The sequence below is a fragment of the Furipterus horrens genome, unplaced genomic scaffold, assembly GCF_987537825.1.
Source record: "Furipterus horrens unplaced genomic scaffold, mFurHor1.1.pri manual_scaffold_8, whole genome shotgun sequence".
Classification (NCBI taxonomy): Eukaryota; Metazoa; Chordata; class Mammalia; order Chiroptera; family Furipteridae; genus Furipterus; species Furipterus horrens.
This window is the reverse complement of record NW_028327178.1, coordinates 99,063,777-99,090,350: the sequence shown is the minus strand read 5'-3', so window position 1 is coordinate 99,090,350 and position 26,574 is coordinate 99,063,777. Positions and strand designations below refer to the sequence as shown.

Here is a 26,574-nt window from a genome sequence, read left to right as displayed (position 1 = left end):
TACAAGGAAAAAGGCAATTTTATTCTTTCAAGAAAGTACACCAACAGGGCGAGGAAGGAACACGTGGGCCAAAGCCCTGTCCTGAGCAAGGGTCTGAGATGAGGCCAGGCCTGACCAGCACCTGGGGCTCCCTGGGGCCCTGGGAAAAGGACCAAACACACCCAGAGGTGGGACTCCATTTTATTAGCACCAGAAACTGCGCAAACACATCTGCGCTCAAGAGACAGGACCATGGTGGCACTCTGGCGGCCCCAAGGTCTCCACCTGAGAGCTCTGGGGAGGGGCTGGCAGCAGAAGGCTCCCTGCAGGTGGTCACCTGAGTGTGGTTCAAATTCACAGACCAGCCTCTGTCTCCCAGCCCCCTGTAAACATGAGAGTGGGCTCGCGGCTGCCGAGCCCCTCAGGACAAGATGAGGGTTCGCGACGTGCGGCCGGGCTTCACGCGGCCCAGGATCTGGCGGGCTTTCTCCTGCATATAGAGCTGGTCCTTGGTCCTCCCGCAGGCCACTATCTTCCAGGCGCTGCTCATCTGGAGGAGGCAAGGAGGTTACCCACCAGGCAGGAGCAGCGTGCTCCTGGGGAGCCTGGCGGGAGGGCCGGGGGGTGTTTCTATGGCCCTCCCTCTGGTCGCCTTGAGCTCTCCACCTCCCTGGTGGCTCTGGGGAAGTCGCTCCCCTCTCTGGGCTCCTGGACCAGAAGACATGGCCACACCCCTCTCTGGCACCAGGCTATAGCCATGCAGGCTGGTGAGGAAGGGTTCACACATGCAGATGTCCATGCAGGAGCTGCCAGGGCAGGCCCCATCCTCAAGGACAGGCACGTGCCAAGCCACTAAATACAGAGACAACAATTTAATTACAAATGAGACTCCTGAAGGGGGTCTCCCCAGGATGCAGGTTCCCTGAGAGAGTGGCATCAGACTGAGATCTGACACCTAAGTTGATCAGGAATCCAGGCAGAGCCGGCAGCCTGTGCAAAGGCACTGTAGTGAGAAGAGCATCAGTGCGCGTCCCCAGGGGTGGTGTCAGCACTCACCGGGGCAGGCATTGGAAAGTGGCTTTGGGGATTCTGGGGCATCACCAGCTTCTCGGGCTTGGCCTGCAGGAAGCCCTCGTTGAGCAAACTGTGGTCCCCTCTCATGCTCGGCAGGGTGAGGCTGGAAGAGCTTGATGGGACATGTGTCGGCTGAAATCAAACCCAAGTTAAAGGCTCGTCATTTGGTCCCAAGTGCAGAAACAAACAAAAACCCGCAGTCATGTCCCAGTGCCACCTCCTCCTGGCTGTGGTGACCTTGGGCAGGACAATAACTTCTCTAGGCCTCAGTCTTCCCCTCCAGATGGGGAGCTCATCTAAAGCTTAGGAAAAGATGTGTCAAGTGCCCATTTAAGATCCCAGCACCTTGTAAATGCTCAATAACGTGTCCTTTGAGGTGAGGCTGGCTCACCCCCAAAAGCCTTGGGTGGAGGCGAGGGTGCTCTGGTTTCTCCTGGGACCAGAAACATCCACCGGCAGCCACAGTGATGCCTGAATCTTCCAGCACTCACGAGGGGCTGTGCAAGCACCCAGGACTGCCCAGCACCCCACCCCCCAACTCGGCTTAGCCTTTACCCTCCCAATAGTCTGCTGGGCTCCAGGCTCTCACTACAGGCCGGAGCCCGAGGCCTGGGACCCTGAGACCTCAGAGCCCAAGTGCTGGTGTCGTCCCAGGTCCGCCTCTACAAACCCTGTGCTCTGAACCGCCTGCCGTTCACGATTTTCCTTTTCGGTAATTATTTCATGTGCCCTACATGATGCCAGCTGCACGTCTGGCTGGAGGACACTACATCCAGACTGAGGTTTCTCTGCAAGAACTGCGGGTACCAGCAAAATTTGGTCAGCAAGGCCTTTCTCAACTGACCCGCACCGCGCCCTCACTGCCTTTCACTGGGTGCCATGACAAGAGACTCGCCCCGTCACCCACTTCAAGGGATCAACACTGTGACATGGTACCTGGGGAGCTAGCCTCTGTGTAGGCAACAGCCCGCTTCCCGGGGTCCGCCTGGGAACCGGATGGCACCCATCCCAGGGCTGACGTGCCCCACCCCCCTGGCTGTACTTGAGGCACGTCACTGCACCTCTGCAGTCACCCCCACGAGCAGGATCGAAGTGCAGGTGCCGGGGACCCAGACCCCTGGTTTCCACAAGTTTTCTAACAAATTTACCTCTTGCCAAATTCAACTTTCTGGAAAGACAGTAGCAGAGCTGTTCTGATGGAAGCCGAGCAAGGGGTCCGGCCCCACCCTCCCTAACAGCCCCCTCCCTGCCAAGCCCACCACTCGGAAGCCACTTCTGAGAACCACCGGACTCACCCCACCTCCAGGGTCCCCACAACCACAGGGTCCCCGAGGCCGAGGCCTCCAGGGAGAGCCCATCTGCAGACAGGGCAGAAGAGCCTCTGCAGTTCCTGGGGGGACGGTTCCCCTCAGACCCCTTACCAAGGACAGAGCCTTGGGCACTGCGGACATCAGCTTCCCGTCCTCATCCACAATGTCAAGAGCCAGGGACTTGCGGACTTTCTTGATGGGGCTCCGCCGCAGCTGGAGGTGGGGAGGAAGGAAGCCATTAGGGCAGGATGGGGATCCCTCAGGGCCTCGGCCACCCGCTCCCAGAACTAGGCCACATGTAGCAGAGCCTTCAAGCCAGGCCCTACTGGAGAGGATGTGCCAGAGGGGATGAGGGGCAGGGGCTCAGGGGGGGCCCCACAGAAGACTCTGCACCCAGGGTAGATCTTCCTGCCAGATGCTCCAACAGGGAACCAAGACGTAAACACCAACCTCCACCCCGAGATCCGCTACTCATCCCCGAGTGGACCCAGCACCACCCGTGTCCCTAATGACCCCCTGAAACAGGCCCCAAAGTTAATCATCCAAGTTACACCTAAAATCCCCACCCACAGGCAGTAACATGGAGACATAAACCCCACGGAACAGACCCTCCACCAACACCCGTGACAGGGACTCCCCAGCCCCACGCCTAACTGCACACCCGCAGGTCAGGGTCGGCTCCAATACCAGGGAAGGGCTCAGGGACTGACAGCACCCCCCGACCCAGCGGTGTGCCCCAGGCGGGTGCAGTCATGGCTCAGAACCACCACCCAACATGAAGGAGAGGCCTGGGGTCGCGTTCTCTCTACCTACGACACCCAGGGGCCCCAGCCAGTGGGTCCCCCACTTGCCCGACACAGCCTCTGCCTGCCACCCCGGCACGTTCCCATCTTCCCACTTCTCCCTGGAGAGCACCCGGGGAGACACGGGGCACAAGAACAAAGACACTCAAAGTCCTCCCGCTCTCGAGACACCGCACAGGAAGGAGAGGCTGGCCTGGGGAGCCCCTGCCGTGGCCTCTGCGCCCAGGGACCCTGACCAGTGTCCCTGCCTGCTCTCCACCTCACCTGAACTGACTCCCTGCTACCTGGTTCATGCGGCCCAGACGCCTGGCGGGCTCCATCCGCAGGATTTCCCCTGGATACCCTCTCTGTGTCCCCTTCTGCCATGCATTTGTACTAAGGGTCGCCAGTGGGTCTCTGCCCACTGAACTCTAGGAGCGAGCGACCACGTCTGGGTCTTCTCTGCTCTGGCCTCCCCCCACGCCCACCCCCAGCCCACTTCACAAGGGACACGATGCTGAAGAACTAGGAGTTAGTGCAAAGAGAAGGGGGGAGGGTCCCAGACACCAGGGCCTCACCTTGGCCAGTTCCATGGAAAACCACTCTCAGGAACGAGGGTTGGGGGCAGCTCCACTTGCCCTGACGTCCTTCTCACGGCTGTACCCCAACCCACTCCCTGGCCATGCCTCTCCTCATCTCCCCACAGCTCCTGCCCGGCCGCCTGCAACACCCCCTCCACTCACCCCAGCCTTCCTCTTCTGCTTCTCGGGCCTCAGGTCGTCCTCGCTGATGAGCTCGATGCCGGCCTCGGAGCGCAGCACCTCCTTCAAGTCCTCCTCCAGGTGTGGGGTCTGGGGCTGGGGCAGAGAGGGCCACGTCAGGCTCCCCGGCTGTCGGACGCGGGGCAGAGGCACACCCCTGCTGTCCTGGGCAATGCAGGAAGGAGGTCCAGGGCCGGGACGCTGGCCTCTCCACACACGCCATTAACTGCCCTCAACGCACGGAGGGCCATCGTGGGCCAGGAGCACCCCCAAGTCACTACAGCAGCCCTCCCACAACCCCCTGCAACAGCTTTGTCTTCGAGGGTAGAACTGGGAGCTCAAGAGAGCGAGAGCCTGGCCCAAGGTCACCCAGCTGTGGAGTCAGAACCTGGACACACTCAAAGCTCCGACTCCTTCAGCCCTTTGTTATGCGCTAATGGGGACGGGGCTCGCTTCCCTTTCTCAGGCCTGGGGGCTCCAGGCGACCTCTCTGGCCTCAGGTGTCAAGAGACCAGAGAAAGGAGGGTGCTCCCAAGCGGCTGCAGGTGTACCGCCCACCAGCACCTCAGAGGTCACTCTGAAAGCCCCTGTGGTCCTTTCACGCACGTTGCCGAGGCCAGATTTGTATGAGATTTGCCCTCTCAACCCTTCTGGAGAAGGTGCAGATAGAGGACCCGAACGCCCTCGGACAGGAAAGGGCAGTGCTCACTGAGCCCTGGCCGGGGTAACTCGCTCAGCAGCACCGCAGGGTGGGGACGCCACCGCCCCCACGCAGTGAGGGGAGAAGGGAGGGGACCTCGCTGGGCGCTTGCTTCCCAGGACCAGTGCTACTCTGGGACCAGACCTTCTCTCACCTTCCACCGGTTCCTGAAACTGCTGCCTGTCTCAGAGAGCCCAAGGGGCCAGCTGCCTTTCGCCGTGGGAAAAGCATGACCACGTCCTGAGCTGGGAGGGGCAGGAGAGCAGGGCAGCTGGCCCACGACATCCTCACTGGCCGTCTGCAGCCCACCCAGGAATGTCCCGTGTTTGTAAAGGACCAGTTTTGCAGGCAAAAGGCTGCAGTCTGAGGGGCAATGCACCACTTCCCCAAAGGAGCCCCAGCACGGGAACAAGTGCTTCTCGGTCCCAGCACCTCCCGTTTTCTTCCCGGCACATCCGATGTGCCGGGAGCACGTAGTTATTTATGCATTCATGGGCTTAGTTTCCGTCTCCACCGCCCCGCACTGAGCTCTCCCAACGCTGCCTGGCACATAGTAGGTGCTCAGAAAGGGCCTGACAAATTGAGGAGTAAAGTCAGCCTCAGTCTCCCCATTTATAAATTTAAGATATCTGCAACTTCTTGGGGGTGCTGGAAGAACCCAAGGAGACCACAGAGGACGCTGCGAACCGCAAATGGCTGGATGAGCCCAGAGACCCCGCTGCACGGAGCCGCCGGCCACACCACGCACCAGGGGCTTCAGCGGTCCGTACTTCTCCAGGGCGTTCTTGAACGGAGTCGGCGTGTGGGGAGTGTTGTCCATGGAGTACTTCTGATCTGGGGTTACAAACCTGCCAGAGCCCAAGAAGCAGGCTTAGTGACAGGGTTGGGGACAGACACCAGCTGCCCTCCCATCTCCCCTCCACTTGGACCTCTGGCCTTAGCAGCAGGGAGGAAGCCCCCTCGCCCCTCCCCCCCCACAGGCCCTTGACCACCCACCTCCCCGCCTAAGAGGGTCTTAATCAGGGACCAAGAGGAAGGGACCATCTTTGGACACAGGAAAGAACAGGAAAAAGTCTAAGAGGGTCCTGGAGACCCAGGGGGGTGAAAGGATGGCTGCTTGGTCATCAGTCTATGAAGACTCTCCATAGAACAAGAAAGGCTGTGGCCAGCAAGAGAGGGGCGGGGGTGGAAGGCAGGGATCCAGGAAGGTCGTGTCCGTCCCCCACCTCTTTCTGGAGAGCAAGTGGCAGCGGCGTCATGAGGGAAAGGCAGGGCAGGCATCAGGTGCGAGATGGTGAGGCCAACGCACGTGTGTGACTTACCGTCTTCCCCAGTCTCATCGGGATCACAGTGGGGATGGAAACGTGGAGGGAAAGCTTTAGCAGAGAGAAACCTAGGCAGGGTCTGGTCCACAAGCAGAAATACTAGGAAGCTTCTACCAGATGTGGCCCCACCAATGTGTGACTCTGCCTGCGATGGGGACAGCCTGCTGGGGAACGGACAGAAGAATCACCTCACACCCGAGCCCCAGGGCTGCAGGCACGGCCGGCCGCGGGCTGGGGGCAAACTCCGGCTCTGCTGGCGGGCGCCAGACCCCACCTGCACGAGACCTGCATGACCTTAGTCCACAGGAGGCACCACCGCAGCGGACTCTCAAAGCCTCGCTGGGACGGTCCAAGGCCAGGAGGAACACCCCAGGTGGTCAGGAACTTGGGGACAGAGGCCAGTCCTGGACACAGCTGCCCGGGGTTGCCGCTCCAGCCACTTCCCTCTGCGCGCCAGTCATTCCACCGGGAGGTAAAAAGCTAGAACAAACCACTCTTTTCTTCCTTTCTGGGGACCGAGAGATCCAGCAGGGACCCAGGCAATCTGATCCCATACTCTTGTTATCCCCCACCGGGGACACATAGATGCTGCTCTAAAGATGAGCACGCAGGTAAGCGCCGGTCAAATGTAAACACCTCACAGTTCAAACCAGTTCAAAGAAATGACTCTGAGCCACGGCGCCAACAAACATGAGAACATTCTAGAACCTTTTGAAGTCACTGTGTCAGCAAGAACTGAGAATCTAATGTCAGAAAGTTGAGGGAGGCCAACTGAACACACAAGATAACTTGGAGTGAAAAATAAGGGCAATTCTGGAAGCCAGAGGGCTCAGCAGGCGGGAAACAGCAGAGAACCAAGTAGGCGAACGAGAGGACGTTCTCGCCGCGTTCAGAGGAAACCGCTTCAGACTATGAAGATGAAAACAGACAGGAGACCGATGACCCTGTGTCGGAAGGAATTCCAGAGGCAGGAGGAAAGGGAGAGACACCAGAGACTCCAGAATGAGAAATACCAGCCCATGTGCTCAGCTCAAAGTTCTGTTTTGAGTTTGAAATGAAGTCTGAGGGAAATAGAAAGAGCACTCCTGACATACAGCCTGGCAAATTTCAGGAAAAGACAAAACGAAGCAAAACAAAACAGCCCCACAAAGACCCAGGAGGGGGAAAAAAAAGATTTCCTACAAAGGAATGATAGCCAGGGAGGTATCAGAAATCTCCAAAACATAAATGCCGCAAGGAAACAAGAGTCCATGGCTTAGGGTCACAACTACTCTCCCTCTGATCTCTACACCCAGCTCCTGTTGTTGAAAACAAACCAGAGAGCCCAGACTCCTCACTGATACCCTTCCCTCGGAAAGGCACACAAATCCAAATCCAGAAAATAGCTACATTTTAAAACAGAGGAAGGTTTGCTCTTATGAACCAGTAAAATCTTAGGGTTGTTTTAACACAGCTCATCTGGGCCCTTCCCCACTGATCCTTGACCTCTCTCTGGCTCCAAGAAAGAATCATTTCTCATGAAACTTTATGTTAAATTTCAGGCCACCTGTTGAGAGACTCATTTCTGACCAAGGGACTCATAAATCTTTCCTGAAACATGTATCACTACAAAGGCTAAAATTCCTGAGCCCATTTCTGAATCACATAACTTACTTGCGAAATAATAAATAGCGATGCTTCTCCCGCAGCAAATGTTAAAAAGTCAAGCAGCTCTATCAGGAATTAAGAATCATGAGTGGGCAGACGGGAGGTGGGAGGCTGGAGGAGGGAATTGGCGGGAACAGAGCTGCCGCCACCACCGCAAAGAGGCCCAGTACCATATAAAATTAAAATTAGCCCTGGCTGCTGTGGCTCAGTGGATTGAGGGCTGGCCTGTGAACCAAAGGGTCGCCGATTTGGTTCCTAGTCAGGGCACAGGCCTGGGTTCCAGGATGGGTCCCCTGTTGGGAGCATGTGAGAGGCAATTGATCAATGTTCCTCTCCCTCTCCCCCTCCCTTCCCCTCTCTAAAAATAAAAAAATAAAATCTTTTTAGAAATTTAAAATTAAAAAAAAAAATTTTTTTAGTTAAATTTGGTGATGATGGCTCTGAACAAAATGGCTCTTCTATTTGAGATAAACCATTTTTGAAGACTGAGACCGCAGAGTTTTATCCTTGAGGATAAAAGAAATCTTTGCAGAAGCCTGTATTTTATATAGCAAGCATGTGACTCCTGAGACTGAATCTCTAATCAACGTTAGCAGAAGCATTTACATCCAGCCAGCTTCAGGAGTCTCAAATGGACCCTACCACCAAGAAATCACGATGGCAGAGGAAAATGGGTTAGTACAAGAATGCTGTGGTCACATACAACCAAGACAAGGCTCTTTTTAAATGGATTTCATGACATGAAGACAGTAGGTTTCTTACCCAACACAAATGGACAGAGTTGCCTTTTCAAAGGCTTTCTGTATCGTTAAAACAAGTCCATATTTTGGCATACGGAGATGAAAGACGGCGTAGTAACAGAGATGATAGTCTGTACACCTGGAATTATTTTCAGTTTGATTTGTAGGACCATGACCTTGTGGAATGTTAACCTGAAAATCCTGAATCGGCCAGGAGGCCCACAACCTGTACAGGCTTCGTAAGCTCAGCGGGCAGGATGCAGCCGTCACTGCTGACCGTGCACCAGAGTCAGAGAAAACGGGGCGCTTTGGCCCTTCAGGTCAGGCTACTCAAGCACAGCACATTTGTGCCTGAAACTTACAAGATACAGAGATGAGGTTTTCATAGCCATTTGGACTCTCCGTTTCTGAGACCAGAAAACCATCAGATTAAAATATAAAAATGAATTAGAACAATGGTAAACAAACAAACAAAACCAACGGTAAAAGGACAGACTATACTGACAAAAATGAAGGGGTGTGGTGGCCGGGGGGCTGCTTTCCTATACCAGAGACTCAGATGTTTTTCCAAGGGTGCCCCCTCTACCCACTGCCAGGCTGGCCCCTGCTGGGGGAAGGGGCAGGGCCTGCGCTCCAGGGCCAGTGGGGCGCGAGGTGGTGGGGGGGGCGCGGGGGGCTGTGGCCCAGCACTCACGCAGCATGTTTCTGGTGCAGGGGCGTCTTATCCCGGTGCAGGGGCGTGGTGACCACCACCTTCTGGCTGCACACCGGCGTGGATGTCAGCGAGGGGCTCTCCAGCTCCAGCGTGTCCTGTTTGTTCCAGAAGTTCAAAAACTGCCAGGGAAGACAAAGCAAACAAGACAAACAATGACCTCTGGGATGAGGTGAGACCCTCCCTTTCGCCCTCCTGCCCCAACATACACCCACACCCACCCCCACCCCCGCCCCTGCTCTGCCGGGTCCCCTCCTGATATAGAAGACTCCCCACCCATCAGACCAGAGAACAAAAATGCCGTGACAGATCTGCAGGAGCCGCCATGTAGGTTCATGGCAATCACTGGGCTTGACATCGTCCCAAGCCCCCTCTTGCCAGGTCGGCAGATAATTTTCCACCCGGGCGCTGCTGACAGTGTACTGAGGGCAACGAACATTGACTGAGTGGGAAGAGCTCTTAAATGGCCTGTAATGGACAGGGGATGGTCATGACTGCTGATGTTGACCTTTAAAGAGCACCTCCTCCTGCCGGGGCTAAGCATTTTCCACCAAGAATTGTGTGGATGCCCTGGCTGGTGTGGCTCAGTGGACTGAGCACCAGCCTGCAAACCAAACGGTAACCAGTTCAATTCCTGGTCAAAGCACATGCCTGGGTTGCCAGCTAGGGGATGCGTGAGAGGCAACCGGTCAATGTATCTTTCTCACATCGCTGTTTCTCTCCCTCCCTCTAAGTAAATAAAATCTTTAAAAAAAAGAATTATATGGAGTTTCCACAGATCCTCTGAGGGGTAGGTACTACCTCTATTGTGATCCCTTTTAAAATAAGAAAACTGAGGCTTAGAGAAATTTAGATTCTTGTGTTGAATTCTAGATAGGAGTCAAATCCAGATCCGAGTCGAGTCCCTCTCTCTGCTCCAACGGTGCCCTTGGTAGTTCAAGGCCACCTACAGCCCCAAGTCCATTGCCCTGCTCAGAGTCCCCAGAGCAGGGAGGCCACCAGGCCCCAGCATCCTGGGCTGCTGTTTGGGCAGCTCAAGGCTCCTCTGTCTTCCTTCTGCAGCCAGTATTTCTCATGGAGGGTCCATTATGGGCTAAACTGTGTTCTCCCAAACTTTATACATGGAAGTCACACAACTGTGACTGTATTTGGAGATAAAGCCTTTAAAGAGATGATTAAAGGTAAAATGAGATCATGTCGTTGGGCCCTAAATCAGTAAAGCCGAGACTGGTGTCCTTAGAAGATTATAAAAGGTGAGAGATTACGGGACAGATTAGACTAGGATCCAGACATACAGAGATCATGTGAGGGGACAGGGAGAAGTCAGCCACCTGCAAGCCTAAGTGAGAGGCCTCAGAAGGAACTAACCCTGCCTGTTCCTTCTAGAACTTTGTTAAGCAATGCAGTGTGTGTGCTATTATGGCAGCCCTAACAAATTAACATGGGACCTCTCCTGGGAAAAGCACAAACAACCCCAACACACGAGCCTGGCCCCAATCCCTCTACTACAGATGAGGACGAAGCTTCCTGAAACATGCCACCTCTGGGCCTCACTCTCGCTCACATCCTCACGGGAGGGAGCCTCCACCCACCCTGTTCCTGTGTGGGAATTGGGAACTCTAGGAGCTGCCTCTTCTCCACTCCTCCAGTCCCTCCTCCCACAGCCCTACCACCCCTATCCCCCGGGGGCAGTACATACCCCTCAGATTTTATTAAGGCCCTCCACAGCCCCTGCCCCCAAATCACTCCTAGCTCTGGACTTCACACCACTCACTCTGCCCTCCCCGGCTCTGCACAGGTGTTCTAGTCAATTGATCAACAAAACCCAGCTCAGATGCCACTCTCCAGAAAGCCTGAGCGCCCCACCCTGCCCTCTAGGAAAGACCCCCCCACCATAGGACTCAGAACACATTAAGCTCTCAACTGCTGTCTTCTGAGCCCCGTCCACAGCCTTCCCGATCAGCTCATCACAAGTCACCCAACACTCACTGTTCTCTTCACCCCTGACCCCAGCAATAACAAATCTGGTAAGAAACAGGTGCTCAATAAATGGATTCTTGTAACAAGTACTGAGCGCCTTCCCTTCTTTGCCCAGGTATCACCTCCTATCCTCAGCTCAAGCAAGTCCTCCTCCTCAAGGAAGCCTTCCTGGGTGACACTCCCCTCCATCCCAGCCCTAGACTAGATGCACCATCAGCCTTCTCCTGCATCTCACTGATCATGCTAATTTGGGTCTTTCTGATGAATTGGTGTTCTGCCAGAATGTAAGCTCCCCGGGGCAGGGCCAGGCCTGTTTCTGCTCACCCCTTCACTTCCAGCCCCACACCTAGCAGACAACCCATGAGTACTTGCCAAATGGAGTGCACCTGCGTGCCAGGCCCTGTACTGGGTACTGGAAGCCTGTAAACAGAACCCAGTGAGTAGTCAGGATGGGGCCACCCACCTGGGAGGGTGAAAAGGGCAAGGTCTTGACGGGGGTGCTCTTGGGGGTGAGGCTGTTGCAGGAGTCCAGGAAGGACAGATTGGCACTGTTCTCTGTGACGGGGGACAGGGCAACACGCCTCTTCTTCTGCCGCTTGAGCATGGAGGGCGGGGTGCCAATGCCCAAACCCCCCACTTCAGTGCTGGGGGAAATGGGGATCAGCTCGCCCCGGCTGCCCCGGCTCAAGTCTGAGATGGTGTGGCCATCTAGGCGGTACTCGGTCACGCTGGGCCCGGGGGCGACAGACTGGCGGGGCGCTGGGGCCTGCCGTGGCTGTGGTGATGGCTGGGGCTGCGCTGGGCTGCTGCTGCTGCTGCCGCCGCTACTGCCCTCAGCAGATGGCTCCTCGGGGAGGTCAAACTTACTCAGGTCACACCAACCATCGGGGTCCTGCCCAGAGAGGAGGGGTTAGTCATCACCACAATGCCTCTGCTTTTCTTCCAGCAGACACAAGAGGACTCATTCATTCAAGGAAACTACATGACTGTCAAGTACAATCCCACAGCCCAGGAACAATCATCGTTAACATTTCCTCCCATTTCCGCAGGGAGTCTTCTATGTCTGTATATCTCTGTTGGTAAATAAAAATGAAAAACTTACTGTGCACGTGGCTGCTAGCTGTTACTTTTAAAATGTTCCATGCCCTGGCTGGTGTGACTAAGTGGACTGAGCACTGGCCTGGGAACCAAAGTGTTGCCAGTTCGATTCCCAGCCATGGCACATGCCTGGGCTGCAGGCCAAGTCCCCAGTTGGGGGTGTGCAAGAGGCAACCACACATTGATGTTTCTCTCCCCCTTTCTCCCTCCCTTCCCCTCTCTCTAAAAATAAATAAAATCTTTATGGGAGGAGGGCGGGACAAGGGAGAGCAATGGGGGGAAAATGAGACAACTGTAATAGAACAATTAAAAAAAAAATCTTACAAAAAAAAAAAGTTCCACGCAATACTTCTTTAGGATATACAAGAGCACAAAGAAAGCCCAAACAGCCATCAGTAAGCCAAAGAAATAAAGCTATCATTGTAGTCTTATGTCCACCCACCCACTCCCATCCTGTTCCTTCAGGCAGGTTACCAGCAAGGAAATTTAGAATTAACCGCCCTCACATATTTATCATTTTACCGCTTATACGTGCCCCTGAATGACATCTAGTATTCTACATGTTTTTAACCTTAGTTTAAATCACTTCTATATCCTTCTTTTTGTTCCATTTAAAATGTCGGTAAAGCAGGAATAACAGTGCCTAATTCTATTACCTATGACTTAATGTTTACTATAAATAAATGTTACGGTAAAATTTTCAACTTTTATGACTGTAAAATATTCCATCATATGCCTGTGTCAGTTATTTACCTATCCCTTCCTGCAGGTGCTCAGGAAAGCGACTGAGCCGTATTCCTACAAAGGCTGCCGCTCCATCAGCCACTGGGCCTGACTCCCGGCCCGGCCCTCACCAGCTGTGTGATGCTGGACAAGACTCCCAACCTCTGTGAGCCTGGGTGCCCCTCCCTGGAGAGGAGCCCACCACCCACTTCGCAGGTCTGTTAAAGGACTAACAGAGAGCAAGTATGCAGGGAGCCACTAACAAGCCTGGCACATAGTAGGGACTCAAACGTTAACATACTCGAGTTACTAATTAGGCACTGAGCCTTGCATACACTGGGTGCTCAGTACAAGCGAGCTCCCCTCACCCCTTCTCTGTGCCCAGCAAGTGGAGGAAGATGCGGAACAGCCTGAGGGGAAAGCGGCAACACCACGAAGTGCCTGCCAACAGTCCCGTAGAGAGCAGAGGGACCCACGTGGCAGCCTCGTAGCCGCGTGCTGCAGAGGCGACGGAACACTTCGGACCTGCTTCTCTAGCTACTCTGAAACTCCTTGGAGTGCAAGGGACACCAGGCAGACCCTGAAGCTGAGTCCAGCCCCAGCCGCTGGGGCTGAGAAATGAGACCCAAAGTCAAAGGGTCGCAGGAAGCACGCCATCCAACCACCAGTAAACAAGGCAGTGAGAGCACAGCATCACGGTCAGGACCACCAAGTTTACTCACTGTGAGGCCTTGGGTACATGACTTGACCTCTCTGAGCCTCAGTCTCAGCTACCAAACTGAGCAAGGACACACCTCACTGAATTCTGGGTGGACTGTACATTAAGCTCAGAGACTGGTACGTTCAATAAACGTCATTATTTTTACCAAGGGGAGGGCAAGGCCAAGTGTGAGGGCAAACGTGGGGCGCCTGAACTCCATGGCCCCTGCTTGCCAGGCCTCTGGCCCGTCACCTCCCGAAACCCGCCTCACACCACAGGCCTGGCTGATACAGCTGGGATCTGGGGGTGTCACAGCACGAGGTACAGCCCCCACTCCAAGGGGCATGACCCACAGCCAGCGTGGCCTCAGTGGCTGCGACACCTGAGCAATCAGAGCCCACTCACCGCTCCAGCCCAACCAGCTCCCCGGCCCCCTGTCCAGGGACCCCCACCCCCACCTGTGGTGGCCGCAAACACCGTGCTCAGCTGTGCTGTGTCATTGGCCTCTAACACCCTCCCCTCTGTCATCCCTGAGGACTCGGGGTGCTGCTACCGCCTAGGGAGCGACTCTCCGCCCCCAACATGCTGTACATCCTGAGTCAGGAGCTCCGAGGGCAGCGACCCCAGGGCAACTATCTCAGGCCCCCCAGGCCCTGGCTGCAGGCTGGGCATTCAGCATCAGCTCAGTAAATGAGATTGGGATACTAGTGAACAGAAGGGTGCCCGCCCACCAGAGGAGGATTCCCTGCTGGCGTGCGGGGGGTGGTGCTCTGGGCCCACTGGGAAGCGCTGTGACCAACATTACCGACTCAATCAAGTCCAGGGCTTCCGAGAAGCTGGACCCCACGGCCGGGATCAGGAGGTTTGCCGCCTCCACCACCCACTTATAGGGCAGGCTGGTTTCTGGCGAGGAGCCCTCCTGGTCTTCGTGCTTGAGGGTGTCGTCCAGCGGCTCCGGCGTGTGCACTGCGTCCTGTTCTGCGGGAACAGCTTCCTGCTCCTTCGTGGGGGTGGCCGCTGTGGCCTCCTCCTCGCTGCTTTCCTCTTCCTTCACGGCAGGGAGCGCCAGGGGCCAGCCGGTCACAAGACTTTCCTGCTGGGCACAATGGCACACCTGTTAAGAGTTTTTGTTATGAGATAGAAGATTATGCTGTATTCCAGCTAAAAACAGCACAACTTGAATCGAATAAGAAAACCCTGATGAACCCCGATTGAGAGACAGTCTCTACCATAACCGGCCTCACCGTACACTTTGAAAAGATCAACATCATGAAAGACGACCAAAGCCTGATTAGTTAAAAGTACGCAAAAGAGGTGTAACAAGGAAATGCAGTGGCTAATCCTGGGTGGGCTCAGGAGCCGGAGAAAACAAAATCTGGACTGCAGATTAGATAGAAGTAGGAGAAAAAGTCCTGAATCAGCGTTCAATTCCCTGAATTAGATAACAACCAAACTGTGGCTGTGTTAAGGGAACACCTCTGTTCTTAGGAAACACACTGAAATATTAACAGATAAAGAGGCACAATGTATGTAACCAGCCTTCAAATGGCTCAGATAAAAAAAGTTCGACGCCCGGTCAGGGCACATACAGGAACCAACCAATGAAACGTATAAGCAAGTCCAACAACAAATCAATGCCCCTCCCTCTTCTCTCCCTCTCTCCAGGCCCCCTCTGCTCTAAAATCAATCAATAAAAAATTTTAAAAATATGTAATAAAATTGCCAACATGCTTTTAGCATGAAAAAACTGGAAAGAGCAATAGACAGGAAGGGAACTGTTGATGAGGACAGAGAAAGGGTGAGGACAATCCTCCGTTTTTGATGTCAGCTTGCTCCGTCATGCTTCCCTCAGGGGAAGACAAGTGCCACGTATGTGCAGACGTGTGTCACAAGGAAAGGCCCTAGTGAGACGCGGCCACACCGAAGCTAATCAACAGCTGTGGGTCAGGTGGAAAGGGAAGAACAGGCATTAAATGACAGTGACGGATAACCCTCCAACCGAACCCACCACGCCGGAGCCACACCCCGTGGCCGGGCAGCCTTCTCACCTGGCCTTCCGCGGGGGCAGCGCTCTGGGGGGGATCCTTGCCCTCGAGCTCCAGCAGCAAGTACACAGGAGACTTGCAGTCTTTGGACTCGCTCAGAAAGCCTCCTGTGTCCACCTTCCTTTTGATGGTGGAATTCCAGTGGTTCTTCACAGCATTGTCTGTCCTGCGGGGGCAAACGAGGGACCTTGGAACCCAGTGGCCCGTGTGCCACTTCTGTAAATGAGGGCTCAACCTAAGGGCCTCGCCATTTGCGACAACATGGATGGATGGAACTAGACAGAATTATGCTTAGTGAAATAAGCCAGGCAAAGAAAGCAAAATACCGTATGATATCACCCAATACAGGAAACTAAAGAGCAACACAAACAAATGAACTAAATAGGCAAACACTAGAATAGTAGTCAGGAGGGGGGAGGGGGGAGGGAAAGAAGGGGGATAAGTAAGGGAAGGGTCAGGTCAAGGAACGTATATGAATGACTCATGGACATGGACAACGGGGAGGGATATGATTGTGGGAGAAGGGATGGGCTGGGAGGGGGGAGCAATGGGGGAAAAATGGGACAACTGTAATTGAATAACCAAAAAATAAAATTAAAAAAAAAACAAAACAAAAAAAACCCTAAGGGCCTCGAAGGTCTCTTTCAGCTCTAAGACGAAGTCACACATTTTGAGTCCCTGACAATTCATTCAGAGCATCTTCCACTCACCTCTGCTAAATGCTAGTACACAGCAGTGCACAAGTGCTCGCACTCAGTAGGCACTTTGCTCTCCGAGGCTCCAAGAAGAGAGCTTTGCCCTTGAATTTCGAACAGAGCATCACAGCGTGGCTGAGCGACCCGTCTGAGAGGGTCTGGACCTCTGACCACTCCCACTGCAGACCACCAGGAAACACACACAGAGCGTGTCCCAGCTCCAGGCCAGACGCCGCGTCCCCATCTTGCAGGGCCCCTTCCCTAGTCTTCTCCAGCTCTCCTCCTCTCACAGGCCAGAGCCTTTCCTCCATAAATGCCACGTACCCTCACCTCTGCATCCCGGGCTCTGCTTCTAGGGAGCCGGACACAAAACGCCTCCCAGCCCTCCCGATCAGTTCTAGGGGGCTCCAAGCTGTGACGTACCTCATTCTCTTGCTCACATATATTTATGAAGTAAGTGCCCCTGATGCAGCAAATAAGACAGCTGCATTTACAGTCTACCCTAGTAGCGGAGACGGGCATCATGGCCCAATGACAACTGGAGTACAAGCTGGGCAGTGTGGCCAGGTCGCCAGGGACCAACGAAGGACAGAGACAGCTTTTCCAAGGAAATGACGCCCCCACTGAGAACTAAAGGACGCAAACACATTGGCTACACAATGGCACAAAGCAGAGGGATCCCAGGCTGAGAGGCGCACAGGAGTGTCTAGAGAAGAGCTCCCTGTGTCTGAGGGAGAGCGGAGGGACAGGCAGGCAAGGATGTGGGGGACCGAGGCAAGGCTGGTGGCCTGAGCCGGCCCAGCAGGCCACACAAGGGAAGAGGCTGAGTCTTCACCCCAAGTCCTAGAAGTTCCAAAAGGCTCCCAGACTCGGGTTTGACTTTTGAAAACAGCCCATTGAATACTTCAAGGGAAGTACACCATCTGCCATTGTACCTCCTTCCTTCTCCCAGGGCCATGGTATCATGAGAAAAGAAGAGTTAAAAATAAAACAAAATAAGATAAACATGTACAATGACAAAGAGAACAGAGTAGATGACAACGGCAAGTCAGAGATTTTTCTAAGTTTCCAGAAGACAGAACCGTTAGGAGAGCAACAAACAACTTGGAAGACTGGGGGTTGACCTGGAGGAAGATTTAGGCAAGAACAGACCCAGGCCTTCCCAAAGCTCCTTGCAAAAACTCAAGAGGCTCAGGGATTGGAGGGACGAGGCCCAAGTGAGGGGCAGGGTAAAAACAGAGCAGTGATTTGGAACTCCAGACCCTGGCCTTGACCTCACAGGTTTATTCTCTAAAAGAAAAGGACCAGGCAACCAAGGTCACAGCAGAAGGCAGGGATGGCAGAGCTGAGATGGGGACTCAGTGAAAATCTGCAGTGAACGGGAGGTCCCCAGGCCCCTCCTCCCTGCCCTGCCCCAGAACTCCCTACACCGGGCAGAGCCTGAAGGATGCGTGCACCGTTGGGAAGAGTGACAGACTCCCGAGAAGACTCCATCCAGGCCCCCGATGGCGGCTCACCTGCCGGGCAGCATCTTGGCGATCTCGGCCCAGCGGTTGCCCAGCACCCTGTGGGCCTCACAGATGATGCGGTCCTCCTCCTCGGTCCAGCAGGACTTCTTCACCTCGGGGTTGAGGTGGTTGTGCCAGCGCTCACGGCACTGCTTCCCCAGCCGGCCCTTCAGGTGCTTGGCGATCAGCGTCCACTGCTTCGTGCCGTACTTCTTCACCAGCTCGATGACCTTGGAGATAAGCCTCGTGAAGCCAGCAGACCTGCCCTGGCCTCGCACCAGCACCCCGCCTAAGCCCGCCTGCAGCCCTGGGAGGTATGACTGGCCGCCCAGCAGAGGACACACACCCAACCTTCGGCTTGACCCCCAGCTTAACAAAAGGGCAGCCTCGCAATTCCTTGACTCACTGGGGTGAGGAAGGGCCCACAGTGTACAAGGCACTGTCCCAGGAATTACCTTCTCATCTTCCTCTTTGGTCCACGGACCCTTGACGAGATCTGGATTCAAGACCCTCAGCCACCGGTACTGGCATTGCTGGTCAGTGCGGTTCTGGGGGATAGGAATTGTGGGAACTGGGGAGGTGGCCTGGGATCCTGCTTGATCACTGGGCACAGGGGACTGTGACCTGGCCCAGGCCCACCTCAGATGAGTTCTGTCTTGTTCCTGCACCCACCACATGCCACATGGCCACATGCCAGGACACGTGTGGTTTCTCTTTGCTACAGAGGACATGGAAGGAACAGGGCAAATCATATGAATGAAGGAGGAAGATGAGGAATGGAGCAAAAGGGACCTGGTGACTTGGTCCTTGAGCTCCCTGAGTGACTCAAGAAATAAGCCAGCCAGTAGCTCCAGCCACACATCTCCCCCAAGCAGACACCTGCTGTCCTGGGAGCTGGGATCTCAGGGAGGCCTCACCCTGAAGCCTGCTCAGGTACCATTTCCCCTCAGTTTCAACCTCACTGTTGAGAAACTGAGCACCAACGCATGTCTAACTTGCAGGAAGAAATGCAAACATGCCACTGGTCACATGCTGCAAACATCGGAGCTGGAGGACCACAGGCACGCTGAGGCTGCAGTGTGACCTTAGCCAGGGTGCCTGGAATTCCAGTTTGGGAAGGGCCTGGGGGGGGGTGGGGGCTGGTAAGGAACTCCTGTTCTTCTGCTTGGCAGCAGGTCTGTCCCAGGACCACTGTCTCGTCCCTCAGAGCCCTGTCCCTGGGGGAGGAGGCCACAGGAGGGCTGCACTCACAGGGAAGTGGCTGGCCAGGAACTTCCAGTCTTGCTGTCCGAACCGCCTCACCAGGGACCTCAGCTGCTCGTCCTGCCAACGCCAGAGAGAGGGCTCAGCTCACACGGGCGCAGAAAGCAGGTGTTTGCGACAAGAGCTCTCTCCAGGGAGAGAGCCACATTCACCCATTCAGTCATGACCTACTGTGTGCCAGGCGCTCCAGACGAGGCAGCGCTAACCTTATGGGCCTTATGGTCCAGAGGAAGACGGATGCTAATCCAAGTCTCCCACAAACAAAAGTAATGCCACTGTGCTGGAGGCATGGAGAGGTGCGCGGGGGAGCCTATTCAGGGGAAAAATGGGACAGGCCAGAAGGAAGTCCAGTGTAGTGGGAGTGCAGGAAGCAAGGGACAGAGGGACGCAAGCTGATTTTGGAGGGGACGGCTGGGGTCAGGCCACATGCAGGACTGATCGGATCTGCATCCGGCACAGCCCCTGCCCCATTTGAGCGCTGGGTGGTCACGGTCCGACATGCTAGTTGTGAAGTTCACTGGCAGCTACAGGGAAAAGGGGCCGTCAGAGGGAGGGACGGATAAAAGGGGGCCAGAGGTGATAACGACACAGCCCTGGAGATGGGGAGACAGGGGCAGAATACAGAGCAGTCAGAAGCAAAACGGTGTCTGTTAAAATATTCTCCTGGAAACGAACTACTGATTCACACAACAGCATGGAATCTCAACGTCATTATGACACATGAAAGAAGCCAGATATAAGAATAAGCACTGTATGGCTCCATGCATATGAAAGTCTAAAAAACGTCAACTAAGCCATAGGGACAAAAAGGCAGTCCGTGGTTGCCTGCGATCAGGGGTAGAGGGAGGAGGGGTGGGCAGCAAAGGGGAGCGAGGAGTGTTTGAGGATAATGAAAATGTTCTGTATGGTGAAGGTGCTGGTAGTTCCACAAACACATCTGTAGAAATTCATCAGATTATACTCTTAAGTCATGGTAGTTGACCGTATAAAAAGTATTTCGCAATCAAACTGACTTTTTAAATGTAATTTAAGTAAAAGAAATGTGGTCTATACACACAATGGGATCTTATTCAGCCTTAAAATGGAAGGAAGTTCTGGTACATGCTACAACATGGATGAACCTCGAGCACATGCTAAGCAAAATAAGCCAGTCACAGAAATAGAAAGTAGAATGCTGGTTGCCAGGGGCTGAAGAAGGAGATTGAGGAATTCAGTGCTTAATAGGTACAGAGATTCGGTTTTACAAGATGAAAAAGTTCTAGAGATCTATTGCACCTGGGACTACACTTAACACTCCTGAACTGTTCGCTTAAAAGTGGCACAATGATAATTTAATGTTATGTGTTCTCTCTCCCTCCCTCTCCCCGTCTTGCTTCTGGACAAAAAGAAAAAGAAAAAGGGCACCGCAGAAATCCAGACCCTCAGCTGCAGCTTGGCCACCGTCCAGCACCGGCTGGACGAAGTCCCCATAAATCCCGTAGCTGAGCCAGGTGACACCCACCCAGCCAGCCCCAGACTCCCCGTCCTCCCCTGCGGTCCAGCCTGGCCAGGCCCACACCTGCCTTCCTCCCCTGCACCAGCAGCACCACTGTCCTCCAGACAACCGCCACGGACACTTTGTCATATCGCCTCCAACCCCTCGTGGGCCCCTGCGACCGGCTACACCTGTCAGCTCCACCCTGCGTGGCCCTAGCCTCTCCACAGCCGTCTTCTCTTGCCGGCCCCACGCAATGCCCTCCCCAGGTCCCAGCTCTGTCTCTGGGCCCCACATGCTGCCCCCAAATCTCTTACCCGTCCTACACACAGCATGTTAGCCCCTCGGAAGCCCGGCTACGTTCATATCACTCCTCTGCTTTAAAAACCTTCAATGGCTCCGCACTGCCAGCTGGAGAGTCCTACATTCCGGGCCTGACATCCAAGGCCCTCCAGGGTGCGGCCCAGGCGATCATTTCCAACCCCTCTTCCCCTTCACGACTCTTCACTCCAGCCAAAGCAAGGCTCCTCTACCGGCTTTTCTCCGTCCACGACCCATTTCCTGCTCTGGCCCATCGTTCTGCACACTTCCCCGACTGCTGGATTTCCAAACCCTATCCTGAGACTTCCCCTAACCTCCAAAGACCACAGTAACCTCTCCTTCTAAAGGTATTTCAACAATTACCTCCCTGACTGCTGGGTTTCAAAACCCTTATCCATGAAACTTCCCCTGATTAGACAAGAGTAACCTCTCCTCCTGGAAGTATTTTAGCAATTACTAGTGCCGCCTGTGCGCTAGGAGCCTCAGTGCAACACACACACACAGACACAGACACACGGATCCCGCTGGTGACCACGGCACGTCCACGTCACGTCCACGTCACGGGCCTGTGCCCAGTCTTGTCTCTCTGTTCCAGGCAGAGAGCTGCTCTGGGACAGGGAGCCCATCTTGTTTGGTCTTCAAAGCCCACAAGAACTGTAGCTCCTGGTCCACAGTGGGATGTGGGATGAACAGAAAAAGCTGGCTCAGCCCTCCTCTGAAGAAGCACTTTGTAGGATATAAGAGGGATTTAAAACTACACTAAGAAAAAAAAAAAAAGACCTAAAACTAAGCACATCCAGGCAAAGAGAGGTAGAATAAAAAGATAAGGCCAATAGGAGTCTGAGATGGTAGATAGACCCAATTTAGAAAAACATCTAGAAGTTTCTAGAAAACACACACCCATCCCATGACTGTACCTAATTATCCTGCCCAGGGAAAAAACATCCTCAAAAAAACTTACCAAGAATCCAATAAAAAAAAATCTTAAAGAAAAAAAAAGCCCTGGCTGGTGTGGCTCAGGGGAGTAACAGCCGGCCTGAGAACCTAAAGGTCACCAGTTCGATTCCCAGCCAGAGCACATGCCTGGGTTGCAGACCACGTCCCCAGTTGGGGGCTATGAGAGGCAACCTATCTATGTATCTCTCACACATAGATGTTTCCCTCCCTCTCTTTTCTTCCTCCCTCCCTTCCCCTCTCTCTAAAAATAAATAAATAAAATCTTTTAAAAGAAAAAAAAAAAAAGAATCCTCACAGCAGCTCTATCCACAACAGCCAAAAACTGGGAAGAGCCCAAATGACCATCAACAAGTAAAACACGCTGTGGTACATCCACATAATGGAAGACTACACAACAATAAAAACAAACACATTACTGAACGACACATTTTGCTGAACAAAAGAAGCCAGAGACAAGAGTACAGCTGTATGACTTCATTGATAGGACAGTCAAGAACAAGCAAAATGAATCAAGAGGCATTAGATCAGCGACTGCCTGGAGATGGGGAAGATGGACCACAAAGGGGGCGTTCTGGGATAAATCACGGGGACGCTTGTGTGGGCATATACATCTGTAAAAACTGTTGGAACTGTTCACTTCTAAGAGATGCTTTTGGTTGGACATAAACTACACTTCCATAAAGCTGCTTAAAGAATAAAAAGAAAATCAATTCAGAACTTGATGTCACAAGATAGAATTTCTTAAAATAAAATAAAGAGGGGGGCTGTGGATTCGGCTAAACCTCCTAGCAGTCACAGGACAAGAAGCACATTACTGTCCATGATGCAGAACATGCCAGCTTCCAAGAGATCCGATGGCCGGGCCTGAGGCCTGAGAGACACAACCCCCTCCCCCCTCCAAGACTCCTCAGTATTGACATTCCCCAAGAACACTCCGAGAAGAGGCAGCAGGGAGAACCAGAGGACCCATCCACTTCTTTCATCAGCTCCTCCTCTTCATTGCACCCATCAGGGCATCAGGCACATACTCCCAGCGGCCATCACCCCTGCTGTCATTGCCCTACACTGTCACTCACCTCCTCCTGGGTCCATTTGACCTTACACTTGCTGTCCCTCTGCTCCGGCACATCTGAGTCTGTATCCTGGTAGTGGAGCTCATCCAACTCCTCACTGCAGGAGGAGCAAGAAAAAGGTCAAGGACATGTATCTCCATATCCTGCTGTAGGATGGATGGACAGCATGTGGGCCGGGGCCAGTGATCTCTAGGGACAGGTTTGGGGGAAGCAGGTTTTTACTCTTTCTGCTATCAAAGATGTAGTAGGTACTTCCACCCTCCTCTTTTTAAAAATTCTAACAAAACGAGGTTATGACCTATTTTCATTTTCTTCTTTATTCTTTTATTTCCAGGAACACCCTAAGGATTAGAAAAGCTACAAGAAAAAAGAAGTTGAAATTTCACCAAGATTATGGTATTCAAAAGCAGACGCCTATTTAATATTTTCAATAACAGCTTTTTAAACTTGCATGGATAGTCTAAGGATTAAAGCTGAGGGTGCCTGTAAATATGAAGCATTAGAATATTAAAAAATATTGGTTATTTGGGAAAAACATTTTAAATACCTGATCTTAGTAAGTATGCCCATTTTTGCATATCCCCTCTCGATCCTTGCCTACACACAGGCTCATCTCTCCCCTATAACATTTCTAGAGCCAAAGCAGTCCCACCCAGGCTCTCTCCTGTTACTTCTTGTGTCCTGAGTCCTTCCTTGTTTCACTGTCCCCAGGTTTAACAAACACACTCTCAAACTTAAAAAAAAAAAAAAAAAAAAAAAAAGAATGTTGGCCCTTAGGCTTCCTGTCTCCATGATGTCATGGACAAAGGTCAGCTCCACCACCATTTCCACGTGGCCCTTGGGGGTTGGTACCAAAAGGCCCTAAATGTTTGCTGAGAGAATGATCAGATTCAGGAATGAATAAACAAACATACATAAGAAAGGCCAATTAATGTCAATTTTTTGGAAGGAGGAAAGAGACAATGTCTAAATCCAGCAATATATCATAGAAGGACCTGGAATTCAGCTTTGTCCAGTCCTTCCTGACCTAATTCATGGTTTCTTCCACCATCTCAAAGTAGAAGACAAAAAATTTATAAGATACTAATGACAAAATGAAGTTGGCTTTACAATCAACAGCCCCCAAACCTCGTCCTGATAGAAACCATCTTTGGTTCTCCAGCAACCAGCTCAGGACGAAGAAGCATCTGTGTGAATGCTCTCTAATACCTAATGGGGACAGCAACTCAGCTGGGAGAATTCTTTTTTTAAGGTTATTTTGTTTTTTGTTTTTCGAGAGAGGGCAAGAGAAACGCTGATTTGTTGTTCTTATTTACGCATTCATCAGTTGACTCTTGTACGTTGTGCCCTGACTGGGATTGACCCCACAACCTCAGCATATTAAGATGATGTTCCAACCAACTGAACTACCCAGCCAGAGCCTCAGCTGGGAGAATTCTGTGATGATAAACTTCTATCATCAACATGGCGCTGAGGATCCCATTTCACACGCATTCTCATTATCCCCATTTAAGAGATGTGCAAACTGAAGTTCACAGGGGTCATGCCACTTACCAAGTCCAGAGCCAGGTTCAAAATCTACACTTTCAAGTCCTCACTTCATAACCCCAGTTCAAAAAGCAGAGGCAAAGTCAGTGGTGACAACCACATGAAGGTCCAACACACCCTTTCTATGCCCTTCCACGTGCTGGGCTCTGCTCCAGGTGGGGTGAGTCAGAAGCTACGCGGGAAGTGGGGCACTGGTGAAGGGAAAGTTACAGCAGGGGGTGAGAGGACTGCCAGGGTGCAGAAGCCATCCCTCATGTGGGAGGGGGTTCCTCCACTGAGTCCCAGGGGAGAGGTGGCAGAGGGCCAGGGTGTTGTCTGGGGCTTTTGTGGTTCCCTGGAGGAACACTTCCTGAACCAAAAATCAGGACAGGGTCTGACAAGTGCCTGACCAGAAAACTCCTGGGAATTGGAGCTGACCTGGGACACTGTGGCCTGAAGACAGACACCCTGTGCCAAGTACCCAAGTACCCACTGCCCAGGGATCAGATGCTTCTCTGCTGGGAGAAACTCTGGGGAAAGCCAGCAAACAGTGCTTTTTAAGTCTATCTCCTCAGCCTGAGAAGGCAAACCCCATCCAGAGAAGGGTTTAAGGTTATCTGGGCTACAGGAATCCAAGGAGGGAACAGGGGAGGACCCCATTGTCATCCCTGATTCCCAGATTGGCCGAAAAGGCCAGAGGTCAGGCCCCAGGAGCACAGGTGTAAAAAGGGACTTGGAGCCCGGAGACTGGGTTTCTGGCTCAACTCTGCCCCTTATTCTCTAGGGGAATAAGTAAAATGCAGACCGCAGTTCCTGCCTTGGCCCCCGGGACTGCTGATAAACAGAATGGTCTTGATACACAACAGTCTCTCTTCTCACCTTCAACCCCCGCTGATCTAAAACTCAATTGGAACAGGAAGAAAGGTCTCCGAAACTCAACCCAGCTGAGACCGGGAACCCAGGTGGTGGGAGACAAAAGAGGCCCTCCCCAGCCCCCACCCCCGCCTCAAGCCGAGGAGAAGGCTTAGGGTGCTCTGTGCTTCCAAAAATGTTGAGAACAAACGCCCACCGGCAATCTGAACGCCAAGAGGCTTGAACGACAAGTGTCTTCCCGGCTTTGGCCTCCCACGAGCTGTGACTTGGAGAATCATCTTCCCTCGCCAAGGGTCGCCTCTCTCCCCGGTAATGGCTCTTCCAGAGGACACCGCTGTCCCACCCCCAACCCGCAATTAGGCGGGAGACGAAATGACCTCATGTAGGGTTTGGCCCAGGTCCCAGGAGACCCACTCGCCCTAGCTCCGAAGCCCAACAGGCCCGAGGAGCGGGAGCATGGGACGCCAAGAGACCCCCGGCTTGGCGCGCCCTCTGCCTCGGGCAGCGCAGGACGCAACATTTCCCGGGAGAACCCCTCACCCCAGCCCCGCTCGTGGGGGGGGGGGCGCTATGGTGAGGGTGGGGGGGTAGGGGTCGGGTAGAGGGGGATGGGTCCTGGGGAGGGGCCCTCACCCGCCCGGCTCTGCTCACCCGCGCGTCCGCCGAGTCATCCCCCCAGCCCGGGCTGCGCCGATCTCTCCTGCCCGCGGGCTGAGCCGGGAGCGGGAGCCGGGCCGGGGTCAGAGCGCCGGCTGCTCCGGCCGCTCCGGGTCCGGGGACCGCGCTGGGAAGCTTCAGCTTATCCGCAGGTCCAGCCGCCGCCGCTGCTCGCAGGAACTGCAGCCACCGCTAGCGCGCGCAGGAGCACTTTCCTATCTCCCGCCAAGCGCGTCGGCACCGCCCGGGCCTGGCGCGCAGGCAGACGGGCGGGCTCCGGGCGGGGCCTGGCGGAGGCGGGGGCTGCTCCGGGGCGGGCCCGGCGGGCAGGCGGTGCACAGCCCTAGATCCCTGAAGCCCCCGGGCACGGAGGGTAGGGAGGGTGCAGCTCTGAACCCGCAGCCTTGGAACTGAGACTGGGCTCAGGCCAGGTGCGGATCGGGCGGCCCAGGAGTAGCCCCCACTGCAAAGACTGAGCAAAGGGAGTGAGCTGCAAGGATGGGAGAGTCAGGCTGGGGAAACGGCACTCGGATGAAACTAGCCCAGGGCCAGTCCAAGCCGGTCCTGTGGACTACAGCCCCCGCCCTGAAGCGGCCCCCTCTCCCCCTACCTAGACCAGGGCTGCACCTTCCCACCTGCTTCCTTTTCAG

The 26,574-nt window shown here is 54.0% G+C and overlaps 1 protein-coding gene across 2 annotated transcripts; it reads right to left on the bottom strand.

The window, feature by feature from the left end:
- Nucleotides 1-26,125, bottom strand: MYBL2 (MYB proto-oncogene like 2). Of its 2 annotated transcripts, none has more exons than XM_090286432.1 (14): nucleotides 25,919-26,125; nucleotides 22,871-22,964; nucleotides 19,031-19,102; nucleotides 18,235-18,327; nucleotides 17,789-18,009; nucleotides 15,580-15,742; nucleotides 14,337-14,645; nucleotides 11,474-11,902; nucleotides 9,013-9,152; nucleotides 5,355-5,454; nucleotides 3,889-4,002; nucleotides 2,475-2,576; nucleotides 1,036-1,185; nucleotides 1-529 (listed from the first exon to the last, which is right to left on the bottom strand). In XM_090286432.1, exons 1-14 carry the CDS (start codon nucleotides 25,936-25,938, stop codon nucleotides 401-403), a joined length of 2,136 nt encoding a protein of 711 aa, XP_090142558.1. In that variant the 5' UTR covers nucleotides 25,939-26,125; the 3' UTR covers nucleotides 1-400. The 2 variants fall into 2 exon arrangements, with proteins under 2 accessions (XP_090142558.1, XP_090142559.1); XM_090286433.1 differs by having other exon boundaries at nucleotides 14,337-14,624.
- Between the last annotated feature and the right edge of the window lie 449 nt (nucleotides 26,126-26,574).